At 39.0% G+C, this 13,590-nt stretch overlaps 1 protein-coding gene across 3 annotated transcripts in view; it reads left to right on the top strand.

Annotated features, from left to right (window-relative positions):
* Positions 1 to 13,590, top strand: part of AGMO (alkylglycerol monooxygenase) — a 390,458-nt gene that overhangs the window by 127,314 nt on the left and 249,554 nt on the right. For all 3 annotated transcript variants that reach the window (XM_068973143.1, XM_068973141.1, XM_068973142.1), the window contains exon 4: positions 2,442 to 2,545. In XM_068973143.1, coding sequence (XP_068829244.1) covers positions 2,442 to 2,545 — 104 coding nt within the window. The remainder of the gene's footprint in view (positions 1 to 2,441; positions 2,546 to 13,590) is intronic.

The raw sequence follows: 13,590 nt of genomic DNA, 5'->3' as shown, positions 1-13,590 counted from the left end.
GCTGGGAAAGATTGAGGGCAGGAGGAGAAGGGATGACAGAGCATGAGCTGGTTGGATGGCATCACTGACTCAGTGGGAATGAGTCTGAGTAAACTCTGGGAGTTGGTGATATACAGGGAGGCCTGGCATGCTGCGGTTCATGTGGTCGCAAAGAGTCAGACACGACTGAGCGACTGAACTAAACTATATAGATTGTGGCTTCCCTGATAGCTCAGTTGGTAAAGAATCCACCTGCAGTGCAGGAGACCCCATTTCTATCCCTGAGTTGGGAAGATCCCCTGAGAAGGGAAAGTCTACCCACTCCAGTATTCTGGCCTGGAGAATTCCGTGTACTGTATAGTCCATGGGGTCACAGAGACAATTGAGCCACTTTCACTTTATATAGATTGCTCACAGAGCTTTCATTTGCTAAATGAAAGCTTTTTCTTGGCTAAGAAAAGCCCACAAGGATTGACTATATTTATGTCTATCTCTCCATATATCCATGTTTTTCATTAAAACTCTTTAACAAATTATTCTGTCATGTGCTATGTATTTTAACGTGTGTGTGTGTCCGTGCTAAGCTGCTTCAGTCTTATCCAACTCTTTGTGACCCTATGGACCATAGCCCACCAGGCTTCTCTGTCCATAGGATTCTCCAGGCAAGAATACTTGAGTGGATTGCTATGCCCTACCCCAGGGGATTTTCCTGACCTAGGGATCTAACCCTAGGTCTGTAGAGGTTATAAAAAGGTTGTCCCAATACATATTATTATGCATCTCCATGTCTCCAGCATTAGCAGATGGGTTCTTTATAACTCTGATTATGTGGCAATTGCAAAGACTAATAACTCAGTATTTCTACTCTTCAGTTCAGTTCAGTCGCTCAGTCGTGTCCGACTCTTTGTGACCCCATGAATCACAGCACACCAGGCCTCCCTGTCCATCACCAACTCCTGGAGTCCACCCAAACCCATGTCCATTGAGTCGGTGATGCCATCCAACCATTTCATCTTCTGTTGTCCTCTTCTCCTGCCCTCAATCTTTTCCAGCATCAGGGTCTTTTCAAATGAGTCAGTTCTTCGCATGAGGTGGCCAAAGTATTGGAGTTTCAGCTTCAGCAACAGTCCTTCCAGTGAATATTCAGGACTGATTTTCTTCAGGATGGACTGGCAGGATGGAGATCCCTTGGATCTCCTTGCAGTCCAAGGGACTCTCAAGAGTCTTCTCCAACACCACAGCTCAAAAGCATCAATTCTTCAGCACTCAGCTTTCTTCACAGTCCAACTCTCACATCCATACATGACCACAGGAAAAACCATAGCCTTGACTAGACGGACCTTTGTTGACAAAGTAACGTCTCTGCTTTTTAATATGCTGTCTAGGTTGGTCATAACTTTCCACTCTTAGGTTCACTGTTAAGTTCCCATGCATCCAAACCTTTTTTTTTTTTTTTTAACTTTCAATGTATGCTGGCAGGGATAACTGTCGTGTTGTATTCTATCTTCTATATTTGTAGCAAAGGACAAAATTTAAATTATTTAACTAAGAACATACTTTCTTCTAATAATGTAAAATATATGGAATTTTGATATATAATTCTGGTAGAAAATGAAATAATGAGGACAAAATGAAAAATATGGGCTTGTTTTTTAAATTCTATACATTTAGATGGTCTTTAGAGAGGCATATTGCTGCAGAAAAAACAAACAACTATCTTTCGGATTTATATGAATTTCAAGACAGTATGAGGGCAATTTGAATAATGGTTAATGAAAATTAAATGTTTGCATTTTCTTTTTTTGAGGATAAACAGAAGTTATGTGGGACAGTTTTAGAAATGGTAAAGTGTTTGGTGAGATATGGGAAGAAATATATGTAACTACTAGTTACTAATATATATAGCTATAAATGAAACTGAAACGTTAAATCTTAGGGCCAAATATTATTCTCCATTGTCTCTTACTCCAATAGACAGATTTTGAAATTTATTACAAAGCCATTAGGGAAGAATATGGTATAATATTTCATTTTTAAATTTATACACCATTTCTCCCATCAGAGTATTTTTCTTTAATTAGAAATATGTTATCAGATGCTGAAAAATCATCACAGTGCATTGACTGTTTTGTTTGAACATTACAAGTTAGCTTTTATGATCTGTTATATTGTAATATGTTAGCAAAGTGTAAATTTTGGAAGTCATTTCAGTTTGCTGGAGGCATTTAATTATATCGTATACACTATACATATTTATTGGCTATGTTTCAGTTTTGTTTATAATTTATTTCCTCTCTGCTTCCAAAAATGATTCAAGGCAGCTTATTTTAATTATATTGGTCTGCTTTTCCAGAGATATTCCAGACTTTTCTTTCTCATTCAATAGAGCAGCATACACAACTGAAAATGGAAGTTGCTTTGTTCTTATTCTCATGGCTCATTTCAAATTATGTGTTTTGCAGAGGTTAACATTATGTGGGCTGGTCACCAAACACACCACAGTTCTGAAGGCTATAACTTATCCACAGCACTGAGACAATCCGTCCTCCAAATTTACACTTCCTGGGTAAGTTTACAAAACTGAATTTATGTGATAATATAATTTCATTCAGTCACAGCTGTTCCTATTTCTTATTCTGAGTAAATGAATGGAAGGTGTTTTGCTAAACACTTCTTTCTCCTCTATAAGGCCAGAGACTGAAGTGTTTCTTTCTCTTCTGTTAAGCCAGACACATAAGAAGCAAGTGGTATTGTCCAAAGGTACTCTTTTTTTTTGACAGCCCAAAACTCACTCTGAGGTGTTTGGAAAGGTGAGAAAGTGTCTAGCTAATCCTTATTTACTGACAACAAAGAAGCTAATAGCAATAGCACTAATTAGTAACAATTAGTAATAGAGTACTCTTGCCTGGAGAATCCCATGGACAGAGGAGCCTGGTGGGCTTCAGTCCATGGGGTCGCAAAGAGTTGGACACGACTGAGCGGCTTCACTTTCACTTTTCACTTTCATGCATTGGAGAAGGAAATGGCAACCCACTCCAGTGTTCTTGCCTGGAGAATCCCAGGGAAGGGGGAGCCTGATGGATGCTGTCTATGGGGTCGCACAGAGTCGGACACGACTGAAGCGACCTAGCAGCAGCAGCAGCAGCAGTAATAGAATACTAGTAGCTCCAGAAAGATGAAGCAACTGGGCCAAAGTGGAAACAACACTCAGTTGTGGATGTTTCTGGTGGTGAAAGTAAAATCCAATACTGTAAAGAACAATATTGCATAGGAACCTGGAATGTTAGGTCCATGAATCAAGGTAAATTGGTAGTGGTCAAGAAGGAGATGAAAAGAGTGAACTTTGACATCTTAGGAATCACTGAACTAAAATGAATGGGAATGGGCAAAGTTAATTCAAATGACCATTATATCTACTAATGTGGGCAAGAATCCCTTAGAAGAAATGGAGTAGCCCTAATCATAGACAAAAGAGTCCAAAATGCAGTACTTGGATGCAATCTTGAAAACAACAGAGTGATCTTGGTTCATTTCCAAGGCAAACCATTCAACAACACAATAATCTATCTATGCCCCAACCACTGATGGTAAAAAAGCTGAAGTTGACTAGTTCTGTGAAGACCTATAAGACCTTCTAGATCTAACACCAAAAAAGATGTCCTTTTCATCATAGGGAATTGGAATGCAAAAGTAGGAAGACAAGATACTTGGAGTAATAGGCAAGTTTGGCCTTGGAGTACAAAATGAAGCAGGGAAAATGCTAACAGAGTTTTGCCAAGAGAACCCACTGGTCATAGCAAACACCCTTGTCCAACAACAAAAGAGACAACTGTATACATGGACATCATCAGATGATCAATACTGAAATCAAACTGATTATATTCTTTGCAGCTGAAGCTGGAGAAGCTCTATACAGTTAGCAGAAACAAGACTGGGAGCTGACTATGGCTTGGATCATGAGCTGCTGCTGCTAACTGCTGCTAAGTCACTCCAGTCATGCCCGACTCTGTGCGACCTCAGAGACGGCAGCCCATCAGGCTCCCCCGTCCCTGGGATTCTCCAGGCAAGAACACTGGAATGGGCTGCCATTTCCTTCTCCAATGCATGAAAGTGAAAAGTGAAAGTGAAGTTGCTCAGTCGTGTCCAACTCTTAGCGACCCCATGGACTGCAGCCTACCAGCCTCCTCCGTCCATGGGATTTTCCAGGCAAGAGTACTGGAGTGGGGTGCCATTGCCTTCTCCGCAGATCATGAGCTCCTTATTGCAAAATTCAGAATTAAATTGAAGAAAGTGGGGAAAACCACTAGACCATTCAGGTATGACCTAAATCAAATCCCTCTTGATTATACAGTGGAGTTGATGCATAGATTCAAGAGTTTAGATCTGGTAGACAGAATGCCTGAAAAACTATGGAAGAGGTTCATAATGTTGTACATGAGTCAGTGACCAAAACCTTTCCACAGAAAAAGAAATGCAGGAAAACAAAGTGGTTGTTTGAGGAGGCTTTACATATAGCTGAGAAAAGAAGAGAAGCAAAAAGTAAGGGAGAAAAGGAGAGATATATCCAACAGAATGCAGAGTTATAGAGAACAGCAAGGGGAGATAAGAAGGCCTTTTAAAATGAACAATGCAAAGAAATAGAGGAAAACAATAGAATGGGAAAGACTAGAGATTTCTACAGGAAAAATGGAGATATCAAGGGGACATTTCATATAAGGATGGACACAATAAGGGACAGAAATAGTAAGGAACTAACAGAAGCAGAAGAGATTAAGAACAGGTGGTAAGAATACACAGAAGAACTATACCAAAAAGGTCTTAATGACCAGGATAACCATGATGGTGTGGTCACTCATCTAGAGCCAGATACCCTGGAGTGTGAAGTCAAGTGGACTTTAGAAAGCTTCATTACGAACAAAGTTAGTGGAGGTGATGGAATTCCAGTGGAGCTATTTCAAATCCTCAAGGATGATGTTGTTAGAGTGCTGCACTCAATATGCCAATATGCCAGCAAATTTGGAAAACTTAGCAGTGGCCACAGGATTGGAACAGGTCAGTTTTCATTCCCATTCCAAAGAAGGGCAATGCCAAAGAATGTTCAAACTATAGTACAATTGTGCTCATTTCACATCCTAGTAAAGTTATGCTCAAAATCCTTCAAGCTAGGCTTTCAGCTGTATGTGAACCAAAAACTTCCAGATATTCAAGCTCAATTTAGAAAAGGCAGAGGAGCCAGAGATCAAATTGCCAGAATTCACTGAATCATAGAGAAAGCAAGGGGATTCCAGAAAAACATCTGCTTTTACATGAAAGCCTTTGACTTAGTGGATCACAACAATTAGTGGGAAATTCTTAAGAAGAAGGAAATACCAGAGCACTCTCCCTATCTCCTGAGAAACCTGCATGCAGGTCAAAAAGGAACAGTTAAACCCTTGCATGAAACAGCTGACTGGTTTAAACTTTGGAAAGGAATATGACAAGGTTGTATATTGTCTTCCTGTTTATTTAACTTGTATGCAGAGTACATCTGGCAAAAGGCAGGGCTGGATGAATTACAAGCTGGAATCAAGATTGCTGGGAGAAATATCAACAACCTCAGATATACAGATGATACCACTCTAATAGCAGAAAATGAAGAGGAACTAAAAAGCCTCTTGATGAGGGTAAAAGACAAGAGTGAAATAGCTGGCCTAAAACTCAACATTGAAAAAACTAAGATGATAGCATCCTGTCCCATCACTTCATGAGAAATAGATGGGGCAAAAGTGGAAGTAATGAGAGATTTTCTTTTCTTGGGCTCCAAAATCACTATGGACAATGACTGAAGCCATGAAATTAAAAGATGCTTGCTCCTTATAAGGGAAGCTATGACAAACTTAGCCAGCATATTAAAAAGAGAGACATCACTTTACCAACAAAGGTCCATAGTTTTTCCAGCATGTGTGGATGTGAGAGTTGGATCATAAAGAAGACTGAGCACCATAGAACTGACTCTTTTGAATTGTGATGCTGGAGAAGACTCTTAGTCCCTTAGACTGCAAGAAGATCAAACCAGTTAATCCTAAAAATTAAGTCACTCAGTCATGTCTGACTCTTTGCGACCCCATGGACTGTAGCCTACCAGTCTCCTCCATCGGATTTTCCAAGCAAGAATACTGGAATGGGTTGCCATTTCCTTCTCCAGGAGATCTTCCCAACCCAGGGATTGAACCCCGGTCTCCCACATTGTAGGAAGATGCTTTACCGTCTGAGTCACCAGGGAAGTCTAGTTAATCCTAAAGGAAATCAATATTGGAAGGACTGATGCTGAAGCTGAAACTCCAATATTTTGGCCACCTGATGTAAATAGCCAGCTCATGGGAAAAGACCCTGATGCTGGGAAAGATTGAGAGCAGGAGAAGAAGAGGGCAACAAAGGATGACATGGTTGGATGGAATCACCAACTCAATGGACATGAATTTGAGCAAGCTCCAGGAGTTGGTGATGGATAGGGAAGCCTGGTGTGCTGCAGTCCACAGGGTCACAGGGAGTCTTACATGATTTAGCAATTGAACAACAGCAAGAACAAGGAGCATGATATACTGACAGTGTATCTCAATTCAAATATATGCAAAGATTTCATTAGAAATTTAAAAAAAAACAGTTGTTAAAAAAACCAATTCCCAATTCTGCATGCTGAAATAAAATCCAAGCAAATCTTTTGCTTTTTATTTACATATTAGGGCAGTTAGTATAATGCTCAACAGAAAATTTGGCTCCATAATATTTTAAAACAAGGAAATGACAAGACTAATGAATATCAGAAATTGCCTCTAGTTCTAAGGTTCTTTTGAGTCACTGGACAAACCTGATCTACCTACTATCAGACATCTGTGATTCTCTCTTTAACTCTTGCATTAATAGCTGTCTAAAATACTGCTACTAAAATGCACCTTGAGCTGGAATGTCAAAATTATCAGTGTACAAGGGTATTCATCAATAGCCTTTACTAACTATAAATTATAATGATCTAATATTTGTATGGTTCTCGATAGCTTGCATGATAGACACCATTTATTGAATATTTTCCATGTGCCAGGCAATCTTCTAAGACCTCTTAACATATTAATTTGTTTGATCTTTCTGGCACAGGTACTGTTATAGCTCTCATTTCAAAATTATAGCTGACTCCATAGTTCAGTAACAAAACTAGTAAAGGGTGGGGTAGAATTTGAACTCATTCACCCTGGCTGCAACGATCTTAACCTCTACACTGAATCCTCTTCTGTGTGCCTTGGTATTGCCTTTCACTTTTGTCATCTCCTTCGATCCTCACAAATAAGCCCCATGCTATACTAGATCAAGTATTACTATTATCAAGACCTTTAGATCAATGAGGTTAATTACACAGCTAGTAAGTGACAAAGCCCCATATTTGTAATCAGATGCCTCACATAGTCCGTAGAAAGATAAACTGGCATGTGTTCTGACCCAGACAGATGCATAGGCCATACAAATGGATAAGCCAATGATGGTACTAATACGTGTGCTGAAATGGATATTGAAAGAAATCAACCCCCACCTCCCCACAGCAGTGCACCTATGTTATAGCCTATAATTTCTTAAGCCTGTTGTCACCAAGTACCACAAACAGGGTGATTTAGAACAGCAGAATTTTATTGTTTCACCATTCTGGAGGCCAGAAGTTTGAAACCAGTGTTGGCAGGGTCAGCTCCTAGGGGAGAGGCTGTTCCAGTCCTTTCTCCTAGGTTCCCCAATCTTGAGGAAATCATGGGGGTCCAATTTCACATGGGGGGTCTTCCTGCATCTGGGCTCAAACTTTTTTTAATAAAGACACAAGTCATACTTGCAATGGCACCCCACTCCAGTACTCTTGCCTGGAAAATCCCATGGGTGGAGGAGCCTGGTAGGCTGCAGTCCATGGGGTCACCAAGAGTCGGACACGACTGAGCGACTTCACCTTCACTTTTCACTTTCATGCATTGGAGAAGGAAATGGCCACCCACTCCAGTGTTCTTGCCTGGAGAATCCCAGGGACTGGGGAGCCTGGTTGGCTACCGTCTATGGGGTCGCACAGAATCGGACATGACTGAAGCGACTTAGCAGCAGCAGCAGCAGCAGCAGTCATACTCGATTAGGAGCTCACCCTACTCCATTATGAGAACCTCTTAACTAATCACATCTGCAGTGATCCTATTTCCAAATAAGGTCACATACTGAGGTATTTAGGGAATAGGATTTCAACACATGGACTTTAGAGAGAAATGATTCCATCTATAGCACAGCTCTAAGCAATATAGATGAAAAAGATAGATAGGTATTTCCCCTCTCATATCTTCTATAGCTTGTTCTGGAACTCTAGATGGTTAAATGTAGAAGAAAATGCTCTCTCTTACACAGCTGTATATAGCTCAAGTTGTTCAGGGCTTCAGTGAATGGAGGAAAGGACAGGCCTTTGACTATGGAGGGAAATAGTGTCCACCCTCCCTTCTTAGGGAATAGCTGCATTAATGCAAACTTCTATTAACCTGTACAAAATAGGCTGAGCATATGACTGATTAAAATAATAACCTCAAAGATATTTATTCTCTCCTGATGTATATCTTACTCTGTACATAATGATAACTCAAACCTCTAGTATTTGCATTTTGGAGGAGAAAGTCTCCAAGAAATGATGTAGCTGTGCTGGAAGTTGCTCAAGGGAAATATGTTGTTAGTGAGTTAATTACCTGAGCAATTGTCAGAGGAAAATTTTTATCTGAGCATCATAGATTTCATAAGTAGAAAAAACCTGCTGCTGCTGCTAAGTCACTTCAGTCGTGTCTGACTCTGTGCGACCCCATAGACAGCAGCCCACCAGGCTCCCCCCGTCCCTGGGATTCTCCAGGGAAGAACACCGGAGTGGGTTGCCATTTCCTTCTCCAATGCATGAAAGTGAAAAGTGAAAGTGAAGTCACTCAGTCATGTCCGACTCTTAGTGACCCCATGGACTGCAGCCTACCAGGCTCCTCCATCATGGGATTTTCCAGGCAAGAATACTGGAGTGGGGTGCCACTGCCTTCTCCAAGAAAAAACCTGGGAGATATATATTTAAATCATCCATTTAAATATATTATATTTAAACATATTACATATATTTAAATAATCTATTTTTTATAGCCTCAAAATAAATCTCAGGGGAGCCCACTGAGATATCATACAATATCATACAATATTGAACACTGTCATTTGGAATTTGAATTCAGGTATCTGACTCCCATCTTTAACCTGGCTTAGCTTGTGTCCTTTCCCCTATTAAGGTAAAACATCCAAAAATACAGATTATTGAAAATCTAAGTGAAATGTAGGTTCACATTTATTTATTGCCAGACTATATTCCCTTTATAACCTCATATCACTTTGCCACAGACACAGAAAATATGCTGAATAAATAAACTAGCATTGGGAATGCATCACAAGTTGCCAATCTGGGGCGGAGATGGAGAGGAAGAAAGGATGTGCAGTATGAGACATGAAAGGAAGGGATTGTAAATCAGCCTGGATTCTTGGTTAATATTTGTAGGTGTGTTTGAAGATAACTTAGATGGTCTGTGACGGTTGTCACTCTACAATAGGTCTTGCTACACATTAAAATCAAAAAGAGCTGTCAGCTCTCTTCACTTTCTTTGAGTCTTTTGTAGGATTGTCTTCACTGACACAGCTACATAAGGCATATAATTTGGTAGTTACTAAGGTAACAAGGTATTTTAGAGCCCATAATAAACTGATTTGTGAAGTGAAAGGCAAGATTAAGCTCAGAGTATTTTCTTTCATATTGCTATGAAAATTAGGGTGGTAGGCCTGTCATTTAAAGTAGTTTAAGATGAGAATTGAAAATTCAAGAATTTATAACATACTTTTTGCATTTTTAAAACCCAGTTTTGGCTAATTTAACATTACTCATCCCCAAAGAGCTACAATTAGTGGAGTACCATTCCCTCCCTCAAATTATTGATTCATTTTTTATTGAAGTATAAAACAATATAATATGTTACAAGTATACAAAATAGTGATTTACAATTGTAAAAGTTATAATCAATTTATAGTTGTTGTAAAATATCAGCTTTATTTCCTGTATTGTAGGATATATCTGTGTAGTTTATTTTGTACATTATAGTTTATACCCCTTAGTCCCCTATCCCTATGTTGCCCCTTCTGCAGTTTAAGTGAGGCCTATTTATTATGTAATTAAATATATGGTTTTACTTGCTATTCAGTCTTTAATTATATGTCTTAATATAATGCATTTAATATGATAGTCTCTTCACTTTACAAATAATAAAATGTGTCTAGACTCATGAATATTGTGTAGTATATACTAGGGTCAGGATTAACATCTCATTTTATTCCCACTTTATAAATAAAATAATCTGAAAGCTACAGCTTTATATTGAAAACTTAGCTTTAGAAGTGCTCAAAAAATAAAAGAATGGCATCAGTCAGGGGGATACGGGAGCCAACTTGAAGGAGCTCCCAATGGCCATAATGCAAAACAATTTAATACGTAACATAGTATGAAGTCATAATCCAAAGTATAACATGAATACATTTGAAATCAGTCTGCACTGACATGTGAAAATGAAGGTGACTGTTGCTCAGTTGTATCCGACTTTTTGTGACCCCATGGACTGTAGCCCACCAGGCTCCTCTGTTCATGGGATTCTCCAGGCAAGAATACTGGAGTGGGTTGCCATGCTCTCCTCCAGGGGATCTTCCCAACTCAGAAGCAAACCTGTTTCTCCTGCATTGTAGGCAGATTCTTTACCATCTGAGCCACCAGGGAAGCCCCTGTATTTCAAATACATTTGAAATCAGTCCACAATGACATAGATCAATAATTGAATACATAAATAAATAGGAGCAAACAAACAGAAAATGAAATACCCTAAAGAATTGAAATGATATCTGTAGATAATGGCCCCCTTCCAGGAAAACTGGGATTAATGCCCAATTTATCCCTTTTACCCTTGGACTTCACTCTATTTATATATTTATTTTTATGCTGTGGTGTACAGCCTGTGGGATCGTAGTTCCACAACCAGGGATGGAAACTGTCCCCGCTGCAGTGGGAGTACAGAGTCTTAATCACTGGATCAACTGGGAAGTCCCTGGGCTCTACTTTAAAAACACCTTTACAAAGAATAGAGTATGGAAAGGGGACAAAATCTGGGTTGGGAATTTAACTTTACAGTGAAGAAACTTACCAATCAATAAATCAAAGATCAATGTTAACATCAGCAGTGACATCTTAGTAGCAGATACCATTTGATAAGATGTGATAAAAAATATATGCTGGTACCCTATGACAAGATACATGGGAATGAGTATTTACCCCCATGATCTCTGTCATCAAAACCCATAACCCCAGTCTAACCATAAGAAAAGACATGTGTCAATCTCAAATTGAGTGACATTCTACAAAAATACCTAGCCAATATTGGAAAGTGTAAAGGTTATGAAGCACAAAGAATGTCTGAGAAACAATCACAGATCAGAGGAGACTGTAAGATAAAAACTAAATGTAATATTTTATCTTAGATGGATCCTAAAGTAGAAAAAGCATGTTAGTGGGGAAAAACAGAACTAGTGAAGCTTAAATAAGGTGTGGAGTTTAGTTAGAAGTAATGAATGGCTGTCAATTTCTTAATTGTTTTGATGCAGTTTAGTAATATATTAACAATAGAGAGATTGGGGTGAGAATATGTGGCAACTTCCTATCTTTGCAACCCTTTTGCAAGTATAAAACTATTATAAAACAAATAATTTATAAAAAGATAGAACCACATTTCCATACCTACATTTGCAAACTCAAGGCCATGATAAATCATATACTGACTCAAGAAAAAAGCAATGTACACCTAGTCATTACCAATAGACGTTGATTCCTAGGACCCCCTAGAATATCATGAAGAGCACTGATTCAGCCATGCTATTTTATTTTATTTTACTTGGAAGTTAATTACTTTACAATATTGTGGTGGTTTTTGCTATACATTCACATGAATCAGCCATGGGTGTACATGCGTTCAGCATCCTGACCTTCCCTCCCATCTTCTTCCCCATCCATCCCTCAAGGTCATCTCAGTACACTAGCCCTGAGCACCCTGCCTCATGCATTGAACCTGGACTGGCGATCTATTTCACACATGATAATATTCATGTGTCACTGCTATTCTCTCAAATCATCCCACCCTCACCTTCTCCCACAGAGTCCAACAGTCTGTTCTTTAAGTCTGTGTCTCTTTTGCTGTCTCACATATAGGGTCATCATTACCATCTTTCTAAATTTCATATATATATATATATATATATATATATATATATATATATATACACATTAATATACTGTTTTGGTGTTTTTCTTTCTGACTTACTTCGCTCTGTATAATAGGCTCCAGCTTCATCCACCTCATTAGAACTTCTTCAAATGCATTCTTTTTAATAGCTGAGTAATATTCCATTGTGTATATGTACCACAGCTTTCTTATCCATTTGTCTGCCAATGGACATCTAGGTTGCTTCCATGTCCTGGCTATTGTAAACAGTGCTGCAATGAACATTGGGGTACACGTGTCTCTTTCAGTTCTGGTTTCCTCGGTGTATGCCCAGCAGTGGGATTGCTGGGTCGTATAGCAGTTCTATTTGCCACTGTTCTCCACACTCTTCTCTATAGTGGCTGTCCTAGTTTGCATTCCCACCAACAGTATAAGAGAGTTCCTTTTTCTCTGCACCCTCTCCAGCATTTATTGTTTGTAGACTTCTGGATCGCAGCCATTCTGACCAGTGTGAGATGGTACCTCATTGTGGTTTTGATTTGCATTTCTCTGATAATGAGTGATGTTGAACATCTTTTCATGTGTTTGTTAGCCATCTGTATGTCTTCTTTGGAGAAATGTCTGTCTATTTCTTTGGCCCATTTTTTGACTGAGTCGCATATTTTTCTGGAATTGAGCTGCAGGAGTTGCTTGTGTATTTTTGAGATTAATTCTTTGTCCTTTGCTTCATTTGCTATTATTTTCTCCCATTCTGAAGGCTGTCTTTTCACCTTGCTTATGGTTTCCTTTGTTGTGCAAAAGCTTTTACTTAGGTCCCACTTGTTTATTTTTGCTTTTATTTCCATTACTCTGGGAGGTGAATCATAGAGAATCCTGCTATGATTTATGTCAGAGAGTGTTTTGCCTATGTTTTCCTCTAGGAGTTTTATTGTTTATGGTCTTACATTTAAATCTTTAATCCATTTTGAGTTTATTTTTGTTTATGCTGTTAGAAAGTGTTGTAGTTTCATCCTTTTACAAGTGGTTGACCAGTTTTCCCAGCACCACCTGTTAAAGAGATTGTCTTTTCTCCATTGTATATTCTTGCCTCCTTTGTCAAAGATAAGGTGTCCATAGGTGCGTGGATTTATCTGTGGGCTTTCTATTTTGTTCCATTGATTTACATTTCTGTCTTTGTGCCAGTACCATACTGTCTTGATGACTGTTGCTTGATGTTGTATAGCCTGAACTCAGGCAGTTTGATTCCTCCAGTTCCATTCTTCTTCCTCCAGATTGCTTTGGCTATTCGAGGTTTTTT

The sequence above is a fragment of the Capricornis sumatraensis genome, chromosome 5 (assembly GCF_032405125.1).
Source record: "Capricornis sumatraensis isolate serow.1 chromosome 5, serow.2, whole genome shotgun sequence".
Classification (NCBI taxonomy): domain Eukaryota; kingdom Metazoa; phylum Chordata; class Mammalia; order Artiodactyla; family Bovidae; genus Capricornis; species Capricornis sumatraensis.
Note: the sequence above shows the minus strand (reverse complement) of the source record. Positions and strands in the feature narration are given on the sequence as shown.